At 39.3% G+C, this 14,235-nt stretch overlaps 1 protein-coding gene across 1 annotated transcript in view; it reads right to left on the reverse strand.

Annotated features, from left to right (window-relative positions):
- The window catches only part of EEIG2 (EEIG family member 2), a 107,886-nt gene that overhangs the window by 34,301 nt on the left and 59,350 nt on the right, over positions 1-14,235 (reverse strand). The window contains exons 4-5 of the mRNA XM_081255322.1: positions 13,001-13,117; positions 9,797-9,843 (exon numbers count right to left, since the gene is read on the reverse strand). Of these exons, the coding sequence (XP_081111448.1) occupies positions 9,797-9,843; positions 13,001-13,117 (164 nt within the window). The remainder of the gene's footprint in view (positions 1-9,796; positions 9,844-13,000; positions 13,118-14,235) is intronic.

Consider the following 14,235-nt stretch of genomic DNA (forward strand, 5'->3'; position numbering starts at 1 on the left):
GCAGAGAATTAAATCTCCACAATCAACTTGATGTACCCTGCATCTGTGGAATACTTGAATAGACAACGAATCATCCCAAAATAGAGGCGGTGGACTCTGGGAGCAATGATATATATATATTTTTTCCTTTTTCTCTTTTTGGGAGTGTGTATGTGTATGCTTCTTTGTGTGATTTTGTCTGTATAGCTTTGCTTTTACCATTTGTCCTAGGCTTCTGTCTGTCCGTTTTTTTTTTAGTATAGCTTTTAGCACTTGTTATCATTGATGGATTTGTTTTTTGGTTTGGTTGCTCTCTTCTTTCTTTCATTTTTTTACTACTTTTTAATTATTTTTAAATAAATTCTTATTTTAATAACTTTATTTTATTTTATTTTTTTCTTTCCTTCTTTCTTTTTTTCTCCCTTGTCTTCTGAGCCATGTGGCTGACAGCGACTTGGTGCTCCGGCTGGGTGTCTGGCCTGTGCCTCTGAGGTGGGAGAGCCAAGTTCAGGACATTGGCCCAACAGAGACCTCTCAGCTCCACATAATATCAAATGGCGAAAGCTCTCCCAGAGATCTCCATATCCACGCTAAGACCCAGCTCCACTTAACGGCCAGCAAGCTACAGTGCTGGACACCCTATGCCAAACAACAAGCAAGACAGGAACACAACCCCACCCATCAGCAGAGAGGCTGCCTAAAAGCATAATAAGGTAACAGACACCCCAAAACACACCACTGGACGCGGTCCTGCCCACCAGAAAGACAAGATCCAGCCTTATCCACCAGAAAACAGGTACTAGTCCTCTCCCCCAGGAAGCCTACACAACCCACTGAACCAACCTTAGCCACTGGGGGCAGACACCAAAAACAACGGGAACTACGAACCTGCAGCCTGTGAAAAGGAGACCCCAAACACAGTAAGTTAAGCAAAATGAGAGATGGAGAAACACAGAGCAGATGAAGGAGCAAGGTAAAAACCCACCAGACCTAACAAATGAAGAGGAAAAAGGCAGTCTACCTGTAAAAGAATTCAGAGTAATGATAGTAAAGATGATCCAGAATCTTGGAAAAAGAATGGAGAAAATACAAGAAACGTTTAACAAGGACCTGGAAGAAATAAACAGCAAACAAACAATGATGAACAAAACAATAAATGAAATTAAAAATTCTCTAGAAGGAATCAATAGCAGAATAACTGAGGGAGATGAACGGATAAGTGACCTGGAAGATAAAATAGTGGAAATAATTACCACAGAGCAGAATAAAGAAAAGAGAATGAAAAGAATTGAGGACAGTCTCAGAGACCTCTGGGACAACGTTAAACACACCAACATTTGAAGTAAAGAGGTCCCAGAAGAAGAAGAGAAAAAGAAAGGGACTGAGAAAATATTTGAAGAGGTTATAGTTGAAAACTTCCCTGATATGGTTAAGGAAATAGTCAATCAAGTCCAAGAAGTACAGAGAATCCCATACAGGATAAATCCAAGGAGAATCACGCCAAGACAAGTATTAATCAAACTATCAAAAATTAAATACAAAGAAAAACTATTAAAAGCAGCAAGGGAAAAGCAACAAATAGCATACAAGGGAATGCCCATAAGGTTAACAGTTGATCTTTCAGCAGAAACTCTGCAAGCCAGAAGGGAATGGCAGGACATATTTAAAGTGATGAAAGGGAAAAACCTACAACTAAGATTACTCTACACAGCAAGGATATTATTCAGATTCAACAGAGAAATTAAAACCTTCACAGACAAGCAAAAGCTAAGAGAATTCAGCACCACCAAACCAGCTTTACAACAAATGCTAAAGGAACTTCTCTAGGCAGGAAACACAAGAGGAGGAAAAGACCTACAATAACAAACCCAAAACAATTAAGAAAATGGATATAGGAACATACATATTGATAACTACCTTAAATGTAAATGGATTAAATGCTCCAACCAAAAGACATAGACTGGCTGAATGGATACAAAAACAAGATCCATATAAATGCTGTCTAAAAGCGACCCACTTCAGACCTAGGGACACATACAGACAGAAAGTGAGGGGATGGAAAAAGATATTCCATGCAAATGGAAATCAAAAAAAAGCTGGAGTAGCAATTCTCATATCAGACAATATAGACTTTAAAATAAAGACAAGAGACAAAGAGGACACTACATAATGATCAAGGGATCAATCCAAGAAGAAGATATAACAATTGTTAATATTTATGTACCCAACATTGGAGCACCTCAATACATAAGGCAAGTGATAACAGCCATAAAAGAGGAAATCGACAGTAACACAATAATAGTAGGGGACTTTAACACCCCACTTTCACCAATGGACAGATCATCCAAAAGGAAAATAAATAAGGAAATACAAGCTTTAAATGACACATTAAACAAGATGGACTTCATTGATATTTATAGGACATTCCATCCAAAAACAACAGAATACACTTTCTTCTCAAGTGCTGATGGAACATCCTCCAGGACAGATCATATCTTGGGTCATATATCAAGCCTTGGTAAACTTAAGAAAATTGAAATGGTATCAAGTATCTTTTCCAATCACAATGCTATGAGACTAGATATCAATTACAGGAAAAAAATCTCTAAAAAATACAAACACATGGAGGCTACATAATATGCTACTAAATAACCAAGAGATCACTGAAGAAATCAAAGAGGAAATCAAAAAATACCTAGAAACAAATGACAATGAAAACATGACAACCCAAAACCTATGGGATGCAGCAAAAGAAGTTCTAAGAGGCAAGTTTATAATAATACAATCCTACCTCAGGAAACAAGAAACACCTCAAATAAACAACTAACCTTACATCTAAAGCAATCAGAGAAAGAAGAACAAGAAAACCCCAAAGTTAGCAGAAGGAAAGAAATCATAAAGAGCAGATCAGAAATAAATGAAAAAGAAATGAATGAAACAATAGCAAAGATCAGTAAAACTAAAAGCTGGTTCTCTAAGAAGGTAAACAAAATTGATAAACCATTAGCCAGACTCATCAAGAAGAAAAGGGAGAAGACTCAAATCAACAGAACTAGAATTGAAAAAGGAGAAGTAACAACTGACACTGCAGAAATACAAAGGATCATGAGAGATTACTACAAGCAACTCTATGACAAAAACATAAAATAACATAAAATGGACAACCTGGAAGAAATGGACAAATTCTTAGAAAAGTACAACCTTCTGAGACTGAAGCAGGAAGAAATAGAAAATATAAACAGACCAATCACAAGCACTGAAATTGAAACTGTGATTTAAAATCTTCCAAGAAACAAAAGCCCAGGACCAGATGGCTTCACAGGTGATTTCTATCAAACATTTAGGGAAGAGCTAATGCCTATCCTTCTCAAATTCTTCCAAAATACAGCAGAGGGAGGAACACTCCCAAACTCATTCTATGAGGTCACCATCACCCTGATACCAAAACCAGACAAAGATGTCACAAAAAAAGAAATCTCCAGGCCAATATCACTGATGAATATAGATGCAAAAATCCTCAACAAATACTAGCAAACAGAATGCAACAGCACATTAAAAGGATCATACACCATGAACAAGTGGTGTTTATCCCAGGAATGCAAGGATCATTCAGTATATGAAAATCAATCAATGTGATAAACCATATTAATAAACTGAAGGAGAAAACCATATGATCATTTCAATAGATGCAGAAAAAGCTTTCGGCAAATTTCAACACCCATTTATGATAAAAACCCTCCAGAATGTAGGCACAGAGGGAACCTACCTCAACGTAATAAAGGCCATATACTACAAACCCACAGCCAACCTCGTTCTCAGTGGTGAAAAACTGAAACCATTTCCTCTAAGATCAGGAACAAGACAAGGTTGCCCACTCTCACCACTATTATTTAACATAGTTTTGGAAGTTTCAGCCACAGGAATCAGAGAAGAAAAAGAAATAAAAGGAATCCAAATCGGAAAAGAAGAAGGAAAATTGTCACTGTTTGCAGGTGACATGATACTATACATAGAGAATCCTAAAGATGCTACCAGAAAAATACTAGAGCTAATCAATGAATTTGGTAAAGTAGCAGGATAAAAAATTAATGCACAGAAATCTCTTGCATTCCTATACACTAACGATGAAAAATCCAAAAGAGAAATTAAGGAAACACTCCCATTTACCATTGCAACAAAAGGAATAAAATACCTAGGAATAAACCTACCTAAGGAGACAAAAGACCTCTATGCAGAAAACTATAAGAAACTGATGAAAGAAATTAAAGACGATTCAAACAGATGGAGAGATATACCATGTTCTTGGATTGGAAGAACCAACATTGTGAAAATGACTATACTACCCAAAGCAATCTACAGATTCAATGCAATCCCTATCAAACTACCAAAGGCATTTTTCACAGAACTAGAACAAAAAATTTCAAAATTTGCATGGAAACACAAAAGACCCCGAATAGCCAAAGCAATCTTGAGAAAGAAAAACGGATTTGGAGGAATCAGGCTCTTAGCCTTCAGACAATACTACAAAGCTACAGTCACCAAGACAGTAAGGTACTGGCACAAAAACAGAAATATAGATCAGTGGAACAGGATAGAAAGCCCAGAAATAAACCCATGCACATATGGCCACCTTATATTTGATAAAGGAGGCAAGAATATACAATGGAGAAAAGACAGCCTCTACAATAAGTGGTGCTGGGAAAACTGGACAGCTATATGTAAAAGAATGAAATTAGAACACTCCCTAACACTATACATAAAAATAAACTCAAAATGGATGAAAGACCTAAATGTAAGGCCAGACACTAGAAAACTCTTAGAGGAAAACATAGGCAGGGCTTCCCTGGTGGCGCAGTGGTTGAGAGTCCACCTGCCGATGCAGGGGACACGGGTTCGTGCCCCAGTCCGGGAAGATCCCACATGCCGCGGAGCGGCTAGGCCCGTGAGCCATGGCCACTGAGCCTGTGCGTCCGGAGCCTGTGCTCTGCAATGGGAGAGGCCACAACAGTGAGAGGCCCGCATACCGCAGAAAAAAAAAAAACAACAACATAGGCAGAACACTCTATGACATAAATCACAGCAAGATCCTTTTTGACCCACCTCCTAGAGAAATGGAAATAAAAACAAAAATAAACAAATGGGACCTAATGAAACTTAACTGCTTTTGCACAGCAAAGGAAACCATAAAGAAGATGAAAAGACAACCCTCAGGAAGGGAGAAAACATTTGCAAATGAAGCAAATGACAAAGGATTTATCCCCGAAATATACAAGCAGCTCATGCAGCTCAATATCAAAAAATCAAACAACCAAATCCAAAAACGGGCAGAAGACCTAAATAGACATTTCTCCAAAGAATATATACAGATTACCAACAAACACATGAAAGGATGCTCAACATCACTAATCGTAAGAGAAGTGCAAATCAAAACTACAATGAGGTATCACCTCACACCAGTCAGAATGGCCATCATCAAAAAATCTACAAACATTAAATGCTGGAGAGGGTGTGGAGAAGAGGGAACCCTACTGCACTGTTGGTGGGAATGTAAATTGATCCAGCCCCTATGGAGAACAGCATGGAGGTTCCTTAAAAAACTAAAAATAGAACTGCCATACGACCCAGCAATCCCACTACTGGGCATGTACCCTGAGAAAACCATAATTCAAAAAGAGTCATGTACCATAATGTTTATTGCAGCTCTATTTACAATAGTCAGGATTTGGAAGCAACCTGTGTCCATCTACAGATGAATGGATAAAGAAGATGTAGCACATATATAGAATGTAATACTACTCAGCCATAAAAAGAAACAAAATTGAGTTAGTTGTAGTGAGGTGGATGGACCTAGAGTCTGTCATACAGAGTGAAGTAAGTCAGAAAGAGAAAAACAAATACCATATGCTAACACATATATATGGAATCTAAAAAAAAAAGAAAAGAAAATGGTTCTGAAGAACCTAGGGGCAGGACAGGAATAAAGACGCAGACATAGAGAATGGACTTGAGGGCACGGGGAGGGGGAAGGGTAAGCTGGGACGAAGTAAGAGAGTGGCATGGACATATATATACTACCAAATGTTAAAGAGATAGCTAGTTGGAAGCACCCACATAGCACAGGGAGATCAGCTCGGTGCTTTGTGACCGCCTAGAGGGGTGGGATAGGGAGGGTGAGCGGGAGATGCAAGAGGGAGGAGATATGGGTATATATGTATATGTATAGCTGATTCATTTTGTTATAAAGCAGAAACTAACACACCACTGTAAAGCAATTATACTCCAATAAAGATGTTTTAAAAAAAACCCCAAAACGGCACAGTCCAAAAGGAAAGGAAGGGATGGGTAATATGTTATATGAAGATGTGCTGATATATGTGCATGTCTAGGAAAGGAGAAGGCTAACATGTGATATCCTGTTTGTTAAAAGTAATAAAAATAGCAACGTTTACAAAAAAACGTCTTTGTCTATAAGTATAATCTCTAGATTATCAGAATTACATTTGTGGAGATAATACAGGACATAAGATAATCTACTTTTTGAGCTCTGCAGTATTTGAGTTTCACAGAGAGATAAAATGGCAGAGAAAGTGCCAGAAAGGGAACATTCATAAAAAGCTCCTAAGAAGGAATGACGAATACATTTTCTTCTACTAAATTTTAATGCTCATTTTCACATTTCACCCTAAACATATTCCACTAGGAAAACATATTGTTACCTAAGAAACCAAAAATTGTTTACTCTCAAAAGAGCAGGAAATAAAGAAAGAAGCCAGGAAATTAAGGTTTGAGAGAACACAGCACAGGAAGGCTAAGTTTTACGAAAATGCATAATTTTAATCAAGAATTGATTTGTGTTAAATATATATATTTTCATCTTTATAAAATAGTATGTAAATAGAGAACTACATGGATGTTGCTATATGGAAGTTCATGCATAGGGAATTAATTGTTTTCTTTTCTAGATGTATTTTTTTCTCAGATATTTAAATGATATCTGATTAACTATTTTTTGGTATAAACTTATTTATTTATTTATTTTTGGCTGCGTTGGGTCTTCGTTGCTGCGTGTGGGCTTTCTCTAGTTGTGGTGAGCGGGGGCTACTCTTCTTTGCGGTGCGCGGGCTTCTCATTGCTGTGGCTTCCCTTGTTGCGGAGCACGGGCTCTAAGTGTGTGGACTTCAGTAGTTGTGGCACGCAGGCTCAGTAGCTGTGGCTCGCGGGCTCTAGAGCACAGGCTCAGTAGTTGTGGTGCATGGGCTTAGTTGCTCCGCGGCATGTGGGATATTCCCGGACCTAACCCGTGTCCCCTGCACTGGCAGGCGGATTCTTAACCACTGTGCCAACAGGGAAGTCCCTTTCATTTTTAACTATTAAGTGTCTTCAAGATTGCTGACAGGCATCCTACTGCCTTTTCCCATTCAGCTCACTCTCTTGCTCTCTGAGAAGACTTTTACACATTTTTCCTCTTTGCTCAAACCCCCGCCTCCATCTTTCCCATCCTCGCTCTTCAATGATTACCTCGTTTCCTGTATCACTAAGAAAAGGAGCAATTTGAAAATAGCTTCTATATGTTTCCACTTCTCATATATATGCATCTGTATCCACACTCTCTGCCTTCATCCCTCTTGACCATCCAAGGACACTGTTCTAGCAATTGGCCCTTTTGTCTTCTGCACCACATTTCTCCTTGTCTACTGGACCGTTCATATCAGGATACAAGTATGCTGTGCTATCTCCCATCTTAAAAAAAAAAAAAGATAAAAAGCTGCCCTTAACCCCACACCCTCTTTTTATTTATGACCCTGTTTTTCTGTTCCTTTTTTGTAGCAAAATTCCTCATAAGAATTGTTTATATTCACTGTCTCCAATTTTTCTCCTCCAAAACTTTCTTTAACCCACTCCAATGTGGCCGTAGTCTAAAAGCTTTCCACCAGTGCTTGTCAGAGTCACCAGTGGTCTCTATACCGCAAAATACATAGGTCAATTCTCAGCCCACGTCTTCCGTGACCTAATTCTGTAGTGTGTGGCACAGCTGATTACTCCGTCCTTTTTGAAACACACTCTTTCCCTGGTTTCAGGACAGTAGTCTCCTTCAGTTCCTTCCTCCTATCTCACTGGTTGCTCCTTTGCTGGTTCTTTCCTATCTCACCGACCTCTAACACGCGGGAGTGTCCCACACCTCAGTCTGTGGTCCTTTTCTTTATTTATACTCATTCCCTGTAGGTCATTTAATCAAAGCTCATGGCTTTAACCAGTACCAATGTGCTGATGATGTCATGATTTCCAAATTTATATCTCCAGTCTGGGCCTCCCCACTGAACCCTACAGTGATATATCCAGCTGCCTACTCAAAATGCCTGGCTGGATGTTAAATAGACATCTCAAACTTAACATGTCTGATACCCAAGCTCCCAACCTTTTCCTCTTGTAGGCTCTCTCATTTCAATAAATTGACACCATTCTTTACTCAGTCCCAGAACCTTGGATTACAAAACAGCCTCCTAACTCATCTACCTATTTCTGCCCTTGGCCCCTCCATTGCTCCCACAAATTGTCTATTCTCTACCTAGCAGCCAGAAGTTTGATAATTTTACATTTACTCCTGTTTTAAACCCTCCAGTAGCATGTTTTTTTTTTTTTTTGGCTGTGCCGTGCGGCACGCGGGATCTTAGTTCCCTGACGCGGGATCCAAGCCGGGCCCCGGCAGTGGAAGCATGGAGTCCTAACCACTGGACTGTCAGGGAATTCCCAACACTCCAGTAGCTTTTTATCTCACTCAGATTATAAGCGGCCTATGAGACTATTACTATAATGGCCTACAAGATCCTTTATCATCTGGTCTCATCTCTTATCACCCTCCTCCTCACCCACTCTGCTCTAGACACACTGGTCTCCTGGCAGTTACCTGAACATGCCAAACACCCACCTCTCTCAAGGCCTTTGTCCTTGTTACCACTGTCTCAAATGCTCTTTCCCCAAATATCTGCATGGCTTGCTTCCTACCTCCCTCAGGTCTCTGCTCAAATATCACCTTTACCAGGAAGGACGTCCTTGACTATATAAAACAGCAATACTTCTCGCACCATGCCTCTCCTACCCTGCTTTGTTTTTCTCCAAAGCATTCATAACTATCTTTATAGTGTATATTTACTTGTTAGCTTGTTGTTTGTTTTCCTCTTAGAGTACAAACTCCAAGATGTCAGGGACTTGATCTATTTTTTTCACTGTTTCTCTAGTGCAGCGGTCCCCTACCTTTTTGGCACCAGGGACCTGTTTCCTGGAAGACAATTTTTCCATGGACAGGGGTGGGAGGGTGGGGGGTTCAGGTGGTAATGTGAGCGATGGGGAGCAATGGGGAGCGGCAGATGAAGTTTCGCTGGCTTGTCCGTCACTCATCTCCTGCTGTGCGGCCCAGTTCCTAACAGGCTGCTGACCGGTACCGGTCCACGGCCCCGGGGGTTGGGGACCCCTGCTCTAGTGTCTATAGATTAGGGCCTAGCACATGGCACTTAATAGGCATTTATTGAAGAAATGACAAATCCACAGAGATCAAATTAAAAAGTTAAATCTGTATAATTTCACCCAAAACCTGAAGATGACAAAAGACCCATGGCTTAAATAATTTAGAGCATGGAGAGTTTGTTTGGTAGTAAGTAATAGTAACTTCTGTGAGGGTCAGGTCAGTCTCCTAAAAGAGGAACTATTCCTTCACTGGTATTAGCCTACAAACACTACATAATATGAATGTGAAAATTTAAACAAATAAATCACTATTAAACTTTCAGACAAATAACTCATTTACTGAGCATCAACTTACGTTTTAAAACATGGGTCACCAGACATCAGTTGCATACTGATTAAAACCTAAACATAAGAAAAAGAAATATTGTAATTATAAAAATCTTGAGAGGAGAAGCCACATTCTGCTAATCTATGCAGCTTCCAAATCACCTAGTCCAGTATTTCCTATTTATAAATAAAATGATTACTGAATTGGGTTATATCCAATATTGAATTGCTGCTTTATACAGACATAGGTTAAAAATCATTTTTAACATTAACAACTTTGTCACTGCAAAAATAAGAGTGGAAAAGATGGAAACAAAAAAAAAAAAAGCAAGGGCTTCACCAGTAACAATCTTCTGGGTGTGTGCTGTTCTGGTCTATTTTATCTGTCTTTCCTCCCAGACTCCTTTGGTGTTTAAGTGTCTGGAATGTTTTCCTCCAACATGTTTGCCGTAATGATGCTTTCAGGGGTGCCTGCTGGTGGCCTGTAAGAGTAGAATGCTTCTGGCCTTTGCTCTAGCTTTGGACAAGAATGAATGAATGAATTTATTTTTTAATCATTCATGATTTTATTCATTCATGAAGCAATTATAATATTTTGTAAAGATCAGGCTTTGAAATATCTGATCTTCCTGACACCCTGAGCTATTCAAGACCTTTCACCCACAGGATCCTTTCCTCTGGAGGATCTCTATACATGTTTATCCTGAAGATTAAATGCTTAATTCAAGTCTCCACATACCTATCAGCAGCATCTGAAATATGAAATGCACAGGGTTATCTATGCAGTCCCTCATTCTAAGAAGCTAAAGAATAAAAGGACTCAATATCTGGAGAAATGTGAACTCTCATACACTCTGCTAATGGGAATGTAAAATGTTTCAGCCACCTGAAAACCAGTCAGGTAGCTCTGCAAAAGGTTAAAAGCAGAGTTACCATGTGACCCAAGAATTCTGCTCCAAGAGTACTTACTCTTGGATATATGCCCAAGAGAAAAGAAAATATATGCCCACAATGAAACTTGTATATGAATGTCCAGAGCAGCATTGTTCATAATAGCTAAAAAATGAAAACAACAAGCCAAATGACCATTAACTGATGAATAAATAAAATGTGGTATAGCCATACAATGGAATATTACTTAGCCACAAAAAGGAGTGTAGTACTGACACATGCTACACCATGGATGAACCTTGAAAACATTATGAGAAGTTTAGAGAAGCCAGACACAAAACATTACATATTCTATAATCCCATTTATAGGAAATGTTCGGGATAGGTAAATCCATAGACAGAGAGTAGATTAGTGGTTGTTTAGGCTGGGGGGAAGGGAGGAGAGTTGGGGGAAAGTGGGAAGTGACTGCTATTGGGCACATACGAGGTTTCTTTTTTGGGGTGATGAAGATGTTCTAAAATTGATTATGGCAATAGTTGGACACACCTATGAATATACTAAAAACCATTCAACTGTGTACTTTAACTGAGTGAAATGTATGGTAAATGAATCATAGCTCAATAAAGCTATAAAAATTTAGAAGTACTCAATGTCCTTCTCTATCTACCAAATGGATCAGCTTCTCTCTCAAGGTACTTACTATGTGACTTTAACTAATGCTCTTGCCACCTTCTAGAAAGGAGTTAGCATCTGTAGAACATCCACCCTGCCCCAGAGTATACTAGGCTCTGTGAGGATACTACTGCAAACACATTCTGGGAAACCTACCAGGCCAAGACCTTTTAGAGAAGGTCTCTGGAAACAGCCTCCCCCGCCTCCCAGATTCTGCTGACGTCATCGCAAGCCAATGCCACTTAGCAGCTGAAGTTCTAGGGAGGGCAGGGAAGCCGTGAGTAAGCACAAGAAGTTGGTCTACAGACAGAATGATAATGCAGAGAGCCAAGAACAGTCCCTGAGAGGCCTAGAAAGCTCCTTTAGTTCCTGGGAGTTCAGGTCTTGTTGTTAACTTCCCACCCTAGGGCTCTATGAAATGTCCTTGTGTTTGACCTAAAGTTCTCTTTTACATGAGCTAACCTGAGGGATTTCTATTCCATACAACTAGTGTTGGCAAAATTACATACAGTAACTCATTTAGGCCTCAAGAACAGGTCCATGGGGCAAGTACTGAAATTCCCTTTTTACAGAGGAGGAAACAGTGGGGCAGAGGTGAAGTGCTTACACAGGGCTCCAGAGATCTAAGAACAAACACAGAGCCCTGACACCATAATCCACGCTCCTGCTATGTGGCTGGGGTTATGCTCCTTAAGCTCCCTAAACCTCTGGCTACTCAAAAAATTCTGATTGAATGAATGAATGAATGAATACCTAGAGTACTATTATTCAGAAATGGTATATTTTTGTTGGACCAGAATTTAAAGCTTTGCTAATGTTTTCTGAAATGCTGCTATTCTCTAGGTGCTGGTTGCCTTTTAAGAATCAGCCATAGGATCTTATTGTGTTCTGGGAATAATAATGATAATGGTAATAGTAACAAAAACCTTAACAGTAGTCATGAATTAAGAATCTATTAAGTGCCAGGCATAAGCTAAGTGGGTTTGAAAACTGTTAGATATAGGGTAATTCTTTTGTCCACTAACTTCTGACCATTCAGTTTTTATTCAGGATTATTTTCCTTTCTTATCATGAGATAACTTACCATAATGGGGTAAACTTAACTAAAACACAGCAAAAGGTTTATCCAGTGAGTTTTACCAGATGCAAGGTACCTTACATTTTCTCTACTGGTTTCATTTAATACTCCAGCTCTCTGAAGTGTGTATTCCCTCTGGGTTCACCAGAATACATGGCTCCTGAAGGTACTTGGAAACAGTAGGGCAGATGCCCAAAGTGAATTTCACTTGTTGCGAGAGAACCCAGTGACTTCTATGTGCCCACCACAGCTGCTTTGGAAATCACCTCTTGGGAGCTATACGCATATTGTAAGGTATTCATTTACGATGCCCCTTCCCTTCCACTCATTGAGCCCTTATGCTGTAGTGGTTGTGTGTACTCTTCCCTGAATGTTTACAGCACCATGTGATCATGAAGGTGAACATTTGTTACTTTTCAGTGCTTCTGTGATTTGGATAGTTTTTTCTTCTACATGGTGAGTATTTCAGTGGTATGTCCAGCTTATGATCTCAATACTGATTCCCATCCTGCCCTTGACAGTATATACCTATGATTATTTAAAGGCAGAGAATCTCATTTGTTGACATGTAAGTCTAGAAACGTGCTTACTTTAAGAATGGAATTATCCTGTCTTGTATTTTTGGTATCATAGCCTTCCAGTAAACAGCGACGAGTGGTATTTCCTGATCCAGCAAACTCTGCCAGGTTTAGATCTGCAAAGCCCAGCTATGAAAAGAAAGATAATTATATTAATAGAATATTAATATTATCTTTAAAATAAACATTCAACCCATGCTCTAGCCAAGTGGTCTCAAACTTCAGTTATTTGCAGTTTTTGCCAACTTAACAATACCTGTTCTATTCTTTGCTTAATATTGGGTTGGCCAAAAAGCTTCTTCAATTAATGAATACGTTGTTCAATCAAGCTCTTGGTGAAAATGAAAAATGTGTCTTTTTACTTAAAACCGAGTGAACTTTTTGGCCACCCCAATGTGTCTTAAAAAATTGGCTCCCTTTTTGCAAAAATGTACCACCTATTCTACTCTTGTCTTAAGCAATATGATCTCTGAAATCACGTATTTGACTGCTAAATGTATTTTTCTGTACACATTAAAATATATAACTTAAGGTAAAAATAATGCATATTAAACAACTGAAATCACTGCAAGTTAGCAGTGGTGCTCACACCGCTCTATGGGAAATACTAGCAGACCAATCATGGTCATTTGCACACACATAGAGAAAACCAGTCAGACTCTCCTCTCCCTGTTCTGGTCTGGCTCTATTCCCAGTTAACCACTGGTGACTGCAGATAGCTGCAGGTTATTAAGTTCTCACTGCCCACCCAAGAGCGAAACGATTTAAGTGTATCACATACTTCCTTTGGTACAAGCGCCTCCTCCTTTACCACCTTCCACAACATTTGCCTTGCTGGTCCCCCTTGAGCTGAATCTCTCTTTATGAAGCCTTCTTCCTTCCTTCCCCACACCAACCTTCTCTGCTGTTACCCAGAAGCTCAGCTCAAACGCATTCCTCCCTCTTATTACTACTCGGGTTTGGTCCCCATTTTCTGCAGCTACCAAACATTACCCTATGGTCTTTCCTCTGATGTTGCTCAACCCTATTTCTCATTTCCAAGTGGTACAAAAAAATCACTCCTTTATATCACTATTTTTTGAACAGTCTATTCTATATGACTAAGTGTATACAGTCTTTTATTAACAAAAAATGTTTTGAGCTTGCAAGTACATCTCCCTGAATATATAATAAAAAGTATTATACACGTCAAACCCTGCTTGATTTTAAGTTGAGTGCCATGATTTTAAGTTGCCTGCTTTAATGCT

Source organism: Mesoplodon bidens (assembly GCF_964165515.1).
Source record: "Mesoplodon bidens genome assembly, chromosome: 2".
In the NCBI taxonomy this organism is placed as follows: Eukaryota; Metazoa; Chordata; class Mammalia; order Artiodactyla; family Ziphiidae; genus Mesoplodon; species Mesoplodon bidens.